Source organism: Leuciscus leuciscus, assembly GCF_965113295.1.
Source record: "Leuciscus leuciscus genome assembly, chromosome: 5".
Classification (NCBI taxonomy): Eukaryota; Metazoa; Chordata; class Actinopteri; order Cypriniformes; family Leuciscidae; genus Leuciscus; species Leuciscus leuciscus.
Genome location: NC_138729.1, coordinates 4,378,684 through 4,390,876, shown reverse-complemented (window position 1 = coordinate 4,390,876; position 12,193 = coordinate 4,378,684). Strand labels below are relative to the sequence as shown.

The following is a 12,193-nucleotide window of genomic DNA, read 5'->3' as shown; positions in this document are numbered from 1 at the left end:
TTTTGTTTTAAGGCAAGACACTATAGGCAAAACTGTTGTTTTATTAGGAACTGGTCAATTTTGAGATTTGGGGCTTTTTTTTCCCTTTTGTAGCACGTCTTCTTTCAGAATAGTGGAAAGAAAACACACATAACACACATTTATTAAAATATCTGTTTGCATCTGTAGATTACCTTTAAAATACATATCCTTAAAGAGTGATTTCTCTAAATTATTTTCAGTCAGAAATCTCCACTTCAGCAGTTCTTAAACACAATAAGCATTACAGCTTTATTCCTGTCTACATTCAGAAGGTTTTTACAGAGGGGTATTGATAGTTTATGATATGTTATTGCTAAAAAAAACATGATTTGTTATTTGTCTGTTGACAGTATTTTCTGATTTATGGAGTTTTGGATATACGTCAACAAAATCGAGCGAGTAGAATTGTGAACTTGTTTTTATCCAATGTTCAGGTTTCGTGTTCTGGAAGTGTATGCAAATGAATTCATATTTAATTAGATGATGACTCATTTGCATATTCACACTACTTTTCAGAAAACCACTGTCTTAGGGTACATCATGACAATGATGTAGTAAAAACGCGTTTGTAAATTGAACGTGTCGAGACTTCCGGTCTCATCCTCTTCCAGTTATCTTCAGCTGTACAAAACAGCTCCTTACGCTGCTAGATACATCAAACTGGTGTTTCTTACCATGATATTTGAATGTATTGTCGTAAATATAAAGGCACTGACTTGTAGTGCAAACAGTTTTAACGTTGACTGCACTTTCTTATTATTCTAGTTGGTTTCCTGTTAGCGATTATGAAGTCTCGCACATTGACAGAAAACGGCTTCTGCGTTGCATAAGATGGATTTCCCAGTAGTGTCTCGCCTTAAGTACAACTGCAAACATCAAGACTACAAGTGTGTGTGTATTTCTGACCTTGTTTATAACTCCACCACTCTCCACAACGCCCTCAGCGCCCACGATTACCAGGTCTACCTTCTCCATGATGTACCTACAGTCACACACACACCAGTAAGCAGAGTCGTACAAGAATGAAATCAGTTAAGAGGTTCTATGACAGCTTTGATGTAAAGACTAAACTAAGACACTTACCCGACTGCAGCATCAAGCACGATTGTGACGGGTATATTGAGTTTGCGTAGTTTTTGAGCCATAAGTTCACTAAGAGACAATAGGAAAAAACATTCATAAATGTTTGCATCATAAAAAACTATATAAACAATGTACAAATACACACATACTTTGATAGCAAGCTTATACACACACACACACACACACACACACACACACACACAGTTGTGCTTGAAAGTTTGTGAACCCCTTGCGAAATCTGTGAAAAATTTTAACAATACAAGTTTTATTTAGTATCGTCCTGAATAAGATATTTCACATAAAAGATGTTTACATATAGTCCACAAGACAAAAGAAATAACTGAATTTATAAAAATGACCCCGTTCAAAAGTGTGCCCTGTTTGAGTCCCTCAGTTGTCCTGTGTAAAAAGATGAATCTCAAAATCATACAGTCACTGCTGGAAAGGGTTCAAATATGCAAAAGATGCTGGAAAACAAGAACTTTCAGGACCTGGAGGATTTTTCTGAAGGACATTGGGCAGTTTAACTGTTCAGGACAAACATGAGACTCAACCATCACAAAACAGTCACGGATCATCCAGGCAACACACAGTATTAAGAATCAAGGGGTTCATTTTATTTTAAAAAATTGTCTTGTGGACTATTTGTAAACATCTTTTACATATAATATCTTATCCAAGACAGTACTAAATAAAAAAATAACATGCATTTTGTATGATCCCTCTTATTTTGTTAAAATAATTAACATTTTACACATTCTGCAAAGGGTTCACAAACTTTCAAGCACCACTGCACTGTATATATATATCTAATGTACACCAAATGGCTTGGTTTCTTTCATCCAACATGTTTGTGCAAACATTCTTAGTATATCACCCGTAATACACCCATTAAACATGCACATGATTTGATAGTTTGAAATGAATTAATTATTTTAGGTGCGTCCCAATCCGCATACTTGTGCACTATTCTATGCCGTTTTGTAGTATAACTAGTGTGAGAAGTGCGTTCACACTGAAAATTCCTAACAGAAAAAGTGCATTTTAAACCCCCGGATGATGTAATACAGTGTAGAAGTGACAAATCTGATGGACGTGTGATATACATGACCCGTCTAATTATGCAATACAGGGCTTCCTTAACACTCAAACAACCCACTCACTAGCCGTTCACTAGATCTCTCCGAGTCTTTAGTTCTTTTGTCACGTGATGAACGAATGACTCGAACCCGAAGACTCAAAAGATGAACTATATGAGGCTGTCACGTGATGAACGAATGACTCGAACCCGAAGGCGACAGACTCAAAACGTGAACTGATCAGTTCTGTATCCGGCACTACAGACCGCATAGCTCAGTTTATGAGGATGTCATGGGATGAATGAACGGCTCAGATCGAGAGGTGAGGTAAACTAACACACTGCATACCATGAAGACCAAGATCAATTAATAATTTCTGTTTCTCATAATTTGGCCTTTTCCTTGCATTGCAATTTTTTTCTTATTCTAAATGCGATCAACATTTGATGTGTTTGGGGAATTTGGCTAACATGTAACATTTTAAATACATTCTGCTGAAATGAACGAAATGACTCATTTTGATGAACGAGATTCAAAGATCCGAGTCAGTAAAATGATCCGAACTTCCCACTGCTAGCTTGTAGTCAGACAGAGATGAAGACTCACCCTGCTGAATCCGGCTGTGATTCAGTGACATATACTGTAAAACGTTTGTTATCAGCTGCCGCATTTTCCAGAACCTTTAACACCACTCGGGATGACGAGTGTGTGAGGATTTTCTGCAAATGGAAGGCAGATATGAGAGAGTGTCCAAAATAATGACAAATGTGACCCTGGACCACAAAACCAATTTTTTTTAATTGAGATTTATACATCATAAGAAAGCTGGATGAATAAGTTTTCCATTGATGTGTGGTTTTGATAGGACAATATTTGGCCGAGATACAACTATTTGAAAATCTGGAATCTGAGGGTGCAAAAAAAATCTAAACATAAAGAAAATCGTCTTTAAAGTTGTTCATTTATGTTGGTGATTGTGCTGCATTCACTCACAAAATAAATGTTTTATATATTTACGGTAGGAAATTTACATGATATCTTCATGGAACATGATCTTTACTTAATATCCTAATGATTTTTGGCATAAAAATCGATCATTTTGACCCATACAATGTATTGTTGGCTATTGCCACAAATATACCCGTGCGACATGTGACTGGTTTTGTGGTCCAGGGTCACATGATGTTTTTTAGGAACGACTGTACTTACGGCTCCATCTTTGATGAAGGTGTGGCACAGTTTACCCACTTTGCCTCTAGAGAGGGATATTTTCTTCAGGAAAAGTTCACCTCTCTCTATCATCACATTCTTACACTGTGAGAGATCCTGCGAACATAAGTAAAAGCAAGTAAAAGGCCTTTAGTATAAATAAATGTCCACCTTCAGCTCGTGCTTCACGTGTTTTTAAAGTGAAATCTGATTATTATAAAGTAAACATAAGAATAACTTTTATATTGTTAGTAATATTTCAACTAGACTGAAGCAGCTTCATTTCATTTATCATTTTTTTTTAAAAAACACGTTCAAATGTGAGTCTCAAATATGATCATCAGGCTTTTGAGGAAGGGTTATTATCTCTCAATCATCATTGTATTGCATTGCATTTTATGTTTTAAAAATACAGAGCTTTGATCATAAAGCTTAGCATTTAAATATCCTCTTACTAAGACATATTATTGTCAGATGAAGTGACGACTGATATTTATATGCATTTTACATCTGCTACAGTGTTATAAATATTTCACCGATTTACTTTACAAGCATCACAGAATTTCATCTTAGTTTTTGGCCATAGATTTATCAGCGGCTGAAGAAAAGTGTATATTTTTGAATAAAATTAAGGTGTTTTCTCCTCGAGTTTGAGCTTCGTATCCTCACTTTATCAGAGCCATAAAGCCTGATGTTTCAAAGCATTAAACACACATGCAAACTTTTCTGTTTAAAGGTTCAATAAACTGTTTCATTTCCTTCTTTTTTTTTCTTTTTTTTCTAGTGCTGTCAAATTAATTAATCGTGATTAATAGCATCTAACATAAAAGTTTGTGTGTATATATATATATATATATATATATATATATATATATATATATATATGTGTGTGGGTGTGTATGTGTATATATATATATATATATATATATATATGTATGTGTGTGTGTTTGTGTGTGTGTATATATATATATATATATATATACAAATATTTATATATGGGTGTCTGTGTAGTATATATACACATACACACACATATATTATACATTTACAAACTTTTATGTTAGATGCGATTAATCGATTTGACAGCACTATGTCAGGCTTTACAGGGTTAGTTCTGCACTACTGATCCGAGCTGCTCCAGTATATGGTCTCTCTGGTCTCTGCTGAACTGACCGGATGCTCCAGTGAGGTCAGACTGATGAAGCGCAGGAACAGCTCTCCTCCCGACGACACGGCCACCGATGAGTCCGTCTCCTGGAGCCGATGGATGGCCTGCGTCATGTTCTCTCTCAGGCCCAGGATAGTCTCGCCTGCAGGAGGAGGACAAGCATCGGTTCACGTCCACAGCTCACACACACACACACACACACACACACACACACACACACACACACACACACACACACACACACACACACACTCACTCTGATCTCTCTTCAGGAACTCCAGCAGGGATCGTATCGCAGCCACCGCTGAAGCCACGTCTGGGTCTTCTCGGATCTGCGCTTGGAAATACTCCACCAGTTCTGCGAGGAAACACGTTTGTTGATTCATTTTAGTTTTGGGCTTGTAAGTAAACAACATTAAACTCCCATTCTGAAGGCATACTGAAATATAAATAAGATTCTGTTTTTTTTACACTTTACAGTAAGGCTTTACTTTGTTAACAGTATGAACAAACAAAGAACAATTGTATTTTTGTTAATTAACATTATTTTGAGTTCATAATGGCTAATGCACGAAACCTTATTGTAAAGTGTTACATATTTTTGTGTAATTTAATGTTATTTATATTCAGAATCTAGAGCCAAATTAATTATTTAAACTATTTAATGTAATTATTTAAACTATTAAAGCTATTAATAATTACAATTATTAATATTTATTAATATATCCTTTAAAAATTGCAATAACAACTACTGTAATGTATTAAAGGTGAGTGAATAAAACAAAAGAATATCCAAACATAAATAGGGACCTAATAAAAATGTAGCTTTCATTACACACAATCAGTCCAATCATCATCATCAATACATGTGTGATAGTTGTCCTGAAATAAATAAATAAATACAGTAATAATAATAATATCCGGCCGAACGAAGAGGAAATCTTCGCTTTCTCTATATGTGTCAAATCTGTCTAAAGCCTTTTACAACATCACAGAATGAAGAGCATAACATTATACAGCTCATAAACTGGAAGATGATTAGAACACAGCTGCTAACAAGATAGCATGTAGCATCACAGCATTGGTTTTAATAACTACGCTCTCAAAACTCACCTCTTTCTTCCATATTAAAGAAAAGTGCTCAATAATGTGTTTCAGGAGCGATTCACAGTTTAATTCTCTCTTTCTTACGACGCTTCGCTGATGCAATGTTCCCTCATGACACTGACACTGACCCGATGGAATATTTTGACCTTGTCAACAGAATAATGTTTATTTTACTTTTTTTAGATTAGCGACTTTGCCAACAGATTAATGTTTATTTTATATTTACTGTATATCCTTCAAATCAGCAACGTTACAGTGAACAAGTGTGCACTTTCTTCTTCTTCTTTTCCCTTATTTTAAGACGGATGGAGCACCACCATTGATGTGTCCCCTACAGGACTGGAGCAAAACAGCATGTATTTATTTATACGCTACTAATGCGATGTAAAACTGAATGAATGAATGGAAGAATGAATAGATATATAAAAAATAATAACAAATAAATTAACAAATAAATAATAAAATGCATGGACTATTTCCCGCTCCAGCGCAGGAGGTGGCGCTGTGTACCTGCTAATTTAGTTCGCATCCTAACAGTGAAAACAGAAGAAGACGTCCGAACGGCACAAATGTTAACCTATGATGTTAACATATCGGATCAAAATATCAATGAAATACCGTTTATAGTGATGTAGAGATACAGGAATCGCAGCAATGGCATCAGGTTTGTAAATCATTTAAAAAAAACATGTTTTTGAAATGTTAACAAGAAAGCAACTTTTCATAAAAATAGGTGGAAGAATCTTAATTTTGAAAACGCATGAGCTGTGATGCTCTTAATAGACATGCAAAACATGATGACTCGAGTGATATATGAAAATGATAATGTTTGCAGAAGACGAGATTAATATTCTGGTTCTGGTGCTGGATGTCAACCCAGTTTGGTGGGGTCAGCAAGCTCAACGAGAGCCGAAGGTAATGTGTGGTTTTACTTCATTGAATGTGATTATGACCCTGATTCATAACGTTTTATTATAATCGTGACCAAGATTATACTTATTGCCAATTAAAATATACTTTTTCCTCCTTTCTTTCAGTTCACTCTTTCAACATGTTTGGACGCTTTAATGGTCCTGGCAAATGCACATTTAGTAATGTCAAGAACCAACAAACTAGCCATCATTGCAAACCTGTATCATGAAAGGTAGACAATTAACTGATCATTTATAGTTAACCTGCTCATCTCAACTATACATTATTTATACACACACACACACACACTAAAATATCCTAAAATGTGTCAGTGCCATTGTTTTGTCTCAAGATTCACATCAGTAATGTTTTGTTTTGTTTATTAACGCTACTTAAATGCTCTAATTAAACTAAGTTCTAATCCTGGCTTAATCTAAGCCCTGTCTGTGAAACCAGGCCATAGTTTACAAACATACACTAAAACTAAACTCTTTTTTCGTCATCAAGCCACTTCCTATATCCCAGTAAGCAGTGGAAACCAGGGGATGAAATATCCGGAAGTACTGACGGCAAATATGAGCTTCTGTCCGCGACCAATGATCTCTTTGCAGAAGAGATTAAGAAACTCATGGACAGAAGTAAGTTATTTAAAGATTTTATTGTTATTATACAGATTAACGGAACTAAATGACTTGGTTTGAGAAATGTTTTTCTTGTGCTGATTGGTTTGATGCATTTAGCCTAATATCTAATGCCATGTTTGATTTGCAGTGCATTCTGGGTGATACTACGAGAGTATAACTGTGTTTATTTTCCTCCTTAACAGCAGAAGTGAGTGGGAATCAGACAGACTCGCTGTTGGCCGTCTCTCTCTCCAGAGCTCTGTGCTGTATCCTCTACTGACGACCACTGGGTCCTTTTTATTTCACTTTAGACCTAAAGAGAGTTTTGTGAATAAGATATGATGTGCAAACTACACGCTCCCAATTTTCATTAATTTTCAACTCTCAGACATTCATCGAGTCTCGAAGGAAGTGCAAGGTAAACACACTGTCATCATCTCTTCCACAGTGCAATGAAAACCAAGCACATATGATTCATATATTAGAGCGAAAGCTCTATAAAGCAATGTGAATTTAAGATTTCCTAATGCTTTAATTAAATAGATCTCATTATTTTTATTGAGTGCAATTAATATTTGGATGTAATTAATAACGAATTCTCGTGTGTTTTACTTTCCAGCTGGACAGGACATGAAATCAAGGATTCTGGTGAGCTCTTCTTTAGCTTTACCAGTATATATAACAGTATTCAGCTCTATAACTGCATTAACACGCTCTGATTGTGATCTCAGGTCATAAAAGCTGCCGAGGATTCTACATTACAGTACATGAACTTCATGAATATGATCTTTGCAGCGCAGAAGAAGGTGAGGGTAACAACTGAACTAGCATCTTTACATGTGAATTATATATTCTTCTGATATTGATATGCATATGCTTCCATTATTCCCTGTTCATAAAGAATATCCTGATTGATGCCTGTGTGTTGGACACCGACTCAGGACTATTGCAGCAGGTATTTTGTTTGATCGCAGTGTTTAAGGCTGTTTGCTTGCTTTTATTGATGTCGTTTTTAAATTACACAGTAAATATCATTTCTTTTATTAAGATTGCTGATATGTCCAGTTGGTAAAGCTACAGATGATGATGATGATATCAGACGATATATCAGTGTGAAGCAAAGTGATAACGATTCGAATAATGCCGCAAATTATCGTTCAGACAGCATGAAGAAATAAGCGAAATATGTATCTAGACTTAAAGGGATATTCCACCCAAAAATTTAAATTCTCTCATCATTTACTCACCCTCATGTATAAATATATTTATAGTTTATATTTATATATTTATGCTCATCCCCGATGTATAAACACAAAAGTCTGTGTGTCCATATAATGTCATTGGATATTGGTTTGACGCTTGAAAAACTACACACAGAAATCAAAATCATTTTTTTAAACTATATATCATTATGGTACATCATAGTAGTTAAAAATACACACCTACCTAAAAATTAGGGCTGCACGATATTGAAGAAAAATGCGATATGTGATAACTCATTAAATAATGCGATATTCGATATGCGATACGATAATGTTTAAAGTGTGTAAAATAAACTTAAATTATCTTTGAAATATATTTAAAATGATATAACCAACATGTGTTTCACATTCTTTTTGTGACGAGAAAACATCCCTAAACTTCTGACAGTAAACATCAGTGTTTTACTGTAGCGCAAGAAGTGTTATTTTAACATCAGTGTAAACCTCAGGGTTCAGGGTTTCAGGTTATCCTACATTAGGATTATATAACAACGGAAACTTAATAATCAAATGTAAAAATGAAACTCTGCTTAGTTTTCACTGAATGAATGAAATATATCCTGATTCTTATTAAAGCTACAAAGGTTATTCAGTCGAGAGCAGTGAGTGATTTTCTCTTTGTCTTTTGTTCATGACCACAATTATTGCAAGTCATTGCGAAATATACATTTGCGATATTTTGATAATTTCTATATATTGTGCAGCTCTACTAAAAATCTTTGTTTGTGTTTATCTGAAGAAATAGTCCTAAACCTTGGAGAAGTCATGAGGGCGAGTAAACAATGAGAGAATTGTAATTTTTGGGTGAAATATCCCTTTAATGGTCCAAATTTCCATCTTTCTACAAGTAAGGGGCACTGACTATTTCGAGGACATGAAGCGGAAGCAATTTTGTTACCAGTGTTTATTATATTGGTACTTGTTTGAACAAAATTCATGAGTCTTGCACAGATTTGCATATGCATTAATGATTGCTCATTGAGTTTCCTGATGTAAAGCATGCATTGCACACGCTGAAGTGCAGTCAAGCTGAGTGTTTTCTACAGTGCTGAATTATTTTATTTGATTGAGTGTGTTTTTCAACAGGCTTGTGACATTACCGGAGGCTTGTATCTCCGAATCCCTCAGAAGATTGCTCTGGCACAGTATTTGCTGGTGAGATATTCGCATGTTCATCATATGGCAGCCGGTTGTTCAGTGTTGATGTGAACGTTCTCATGTTTGTCTGGTGTGTCAGTGGGTGTTTCTGCCAGACACAGAGCAGCGGTCTCAGCTGTTACTGCCTCCTCCGGTGCACGTGGACTACAGGGCCGCCTGCTTCTGCCACCGCAACCTTATTGAGATCGGCTACGTCTGTTCAGTCTGCCTGTCAAGTACGTTTTCATTACACTTTATTGCTTATTATCGGTTTGGAGAAACACATGTTTGAAGTCATTGGTGGGTTTAGGCTTGTTTCAGACTAGAGATGCACTGATATGAACACATTGATCACAGGAATACATTTCATTTTAAATAGGAAACATTTCTTTTAAATTGTAATACTTGCTCAACACATGCACAGACACTAGAGTCTGAAATAGAGATGCACTATATATCGGCCACCATGTCAGACGATACATGTGACCCTGGACCACAAAACCAGTCACATGGGTCACAATTTTGAAAATTAGATTTATACATCACCCAGAAGCTGAATACATACGCTTTCCATTGATGTATGGTTTGTTATGATGTGACAATATTTGGTCGAGATACAACTATTTGAAAAAAAATCTAAACATTGTGAAAATCGTCTTTAAAGTTGTTCATTTATGTTGGCGATTGTGCTGCATTCACTCACACAAATAAATGTTTTATATATTTACGGTAGGAAATTTACTGAATATCTTCATGGAACATGATCTTTACTTAATATCCTCATGATTTATGGCATAAAAATCGATAATTTTGACCCATACAATGTATTGTCTGCTATTGCCACAAATATACCCGTGCGACTCGTGACTGGTTTTGTGATCCAGGGTCACATATATGCAAACATATTATGCTATTTTTATGCTTTAGTTGAGTGAAAAGGTGCACCTTTAACTGTGCAAAGATGGTCTTTTTAGATCAGTAACCCCATCAATGTCTTGACCAAGCTATATATGCTGAATCTCGGCTGCGTGGAAAAAGTAAACTGCATTATCTCCCATCTTTATGGGACGTGAAGTCCTTTAACTTATGGAACTTTATTTATTTATGTTACGTATGACTGGTTTTGTGATCCAGGTTTTGTCACATATTTGAAATCCGATAACCAATATATTGGCTGATAAATCTAAATGCAAATTTGTATATCATGTTTGAGAGCCTGATTATAAAAAACAAAAGTCTCATCATTAAAAGCCATGTCCCAAGCACACAATTATAGTGTTCTCATTATAATATTATGTAGCCGATATGACAGACTTGCTGCACTGAACTGTGTTTTAGTGATTTCAATCATATTTCAAGCAATTCAAAACCATCATGTTGAAGTGAACCATCTGAAGTGTTTCAGCTGAAGGAAATAACACATTATTTATCGACTTGAATGTATTGGCCAAATTTTCTTAGTGAGCCGAGAACATTAAAATGAACATGTGACCCTGGATCACAAATGTCGCACGGGTTTATTTGTGGCAACTTTAAAAGAGATTTTCTCAATGTTTCGATTTTTTTGCACCCTCATATTCCAGATTTTCCAATAGTTGTATCTCGACCAAATATTGTCCTATCCTAACAAATCATACATCAATGGAAAGCGTATGTATTCAGCTTCTGGGTGATGTATAAATCTAATTTTCAAAATTGTGACCCATGTGACTGGTTTTGTGGTCCAGGGTCACATATATCGTCTGACATGGTGTCCGATATACAGTGCATCTCTATTTGAGACTCTAGTGTCTGTGCATGTGTTGAGCAAGTATTACAATTTAAAAGAAATGTTTCCTATTTAAAATGAAATGTATTCCTGTGATCAAAGCTGAATTGTCAGCATCATTACTCCAGTCTTTATTCATATTCAGCATCATTACTCCAGTCTTTATTCATATGATCCTTCAGAAATCATCCTGATTATCATAAATGTTTTACTTTTGTAGAAACCGTGCACTGAAATGGAAATCTTAATTGAGTGAGACCACATTCACAGCTCATGTTTACAGTCTGAATACTGTAATCTGTTAATATGGTCTCTGATATCAAGACGTGTCATTTGATGCTGCGGACACAAGAAATAGACCTTTGGAAAATGTTTTTATTAACTTGATCCTTTATAGCAGGGTTATAATCTTTTAACATGTTCTGCATCTTTTCCTCCCTTTTGTTCACCAGTATTCTGTAACTTCAGTCCAATCTGCACGACATGCGAGTGAGTCTTTTCAACATCGCTGTGAAACGTGTCTAATAGAGAACATGTGGTTTCTGGCAACCTTTAACAAGCGGTCTTGTGTTCTTCTGTTTATAGGACTGCTTTTAAGATGCCACTGCCTCAGGTGGCTAAAACCAAGAAGAAGAAAGTGAAAACTGCAAACTGATCACATCCAGGTTACCTCATCAACAAATGTGTTGTATTTTGATGAATAGCATACTTTTTTAACTGTGTAATTTGAGCTTTAGGGGAAATTGTTTAAAAAAAAAGATTCTGATATGTTTATTTGAACATGTTTTGGTATTGCAGCGCACACAATAAATGTTTTTTTACAC

At 35.4% G+C, this 12,193-nt stretch overlaps 2 protein-coding genes across 5 annotated transcripts in view; one reads left to right on the top strand and one right to left on the bottom strand.

The window, feature by feature from the left end:
• eif2b1 (eukaryotic translation initiation factor 2B, subunit 1 alpha) overlaps positions 1 to 6,009 on the bottom strand; it is an 8,048-nt gene extending 2,039 nt beyond the window's left edge. Inside the window, exons 1-8 of one of the 2 annotated variants that reach the window (XM_082170554.1) lie at positions 5,894 to 6,009; positions 5,674 to 5,813; positions 4,817 to 4,918; positions 4,566 to 4,702; positions 3,393 to 3,509; positions 2,790 to 2,902; positions 1,105 to 1,173; positions 928 to 1,003 (exon numbers count right to left, since the gene is read on the bottom strand). In XM_082170554.1, the coding sequence (XP_082026680.1) occupies positions 928 to 1,003; positions 1,105 to 1,173; positions 2,790 to 2,902; positions 3,393 to 3,509; positions 4,566 to 4,702; positions 4,817 to 4,918; positions 5,674 to 5,686 (627 nt within the window). In that variant the 5' untranslated portion in view covers positions 5,687 to 5,813; positions 5,894 to 6,009. Of the gene's footprint in view, positions 1 to 927; positions 1,004 to 1,104; positions 1,174 to 2,789; positions 2,903 to 3,392; positions 3,510 to 4,565; positions 4,703 to 4,816; positions 4,919 to 5,673 lie in introns of both variants that reach the window. The other variant, XM_082170553.1, reaches the window with a different exon arrangement.
• The window catches only part of gtf2h3 (general transcription factor IIH, polypeptide 3), a 19,430-nt gene extending 7,237 nt beyond the window's left edge, over positions 1 to 12,193 (top strand). The window contains exons 2-14 of one of the 3 annotated variants that reach the window (XM_082170557.1): positions 6,250 to 6,331; positions 6,503 to 6,582; positions 6,705 to 6,811; positions 7,087 to 7,217; positions 7,406 to 7,468; positions 7,591 to 7,620; positions 7,822 to 7,850; positions 7,934 to 8,008; positions 8,104 to 8,157; positions 9,551 to 9,619; positions 9,702 to 9,837; positions 11,822 to 11,858; positions 11,955 to 12,193. In XM_082170557.1, the coding sequence (XP_082026683.1) occupies positions 6,322 to 6,331; positions 6,503 to 6,582; positions 6,705 to 6,811; positions 7,087 to 7,217; positions 7,406 to 7,468; positions 7,591 to 7,620; positions 7,822 to 7,850; positions 7,934 to 8,008; positions 8,104 to 8,157; positions 9,551 to 9,619; positions 9,702 to 9,837; positions 11,822 to 11,858; positions 11,955 to 12,024 (891 nt within the window). In that variant the 5' untranslated portion in view covers positions 6,250 to 6,321 and the 3' untranslated portion in view covers positions 12,025 to 12,193. Of the gene's footprint in view, positions 1 to 6,249; positions 6,332 to 6,483; positions 6,583 to 6,704; positions 6,812 to 7,086; positions 7,218 to 7,405; positions 7,469 to 7,590; positions 7,621 to 7,821; positions 7,851 to 7,933; positions 8,009 to 8,103; positions 8,158 to 9,550; positions 9,620 to 9,701; positions 9,838 to 11,821; positions 11,859 to 11,954 lie in introns of those variants that run through there. The other 2 variants (XM_082170556.1, XM_082170555.1) reach the window with 2 other exon arrangements.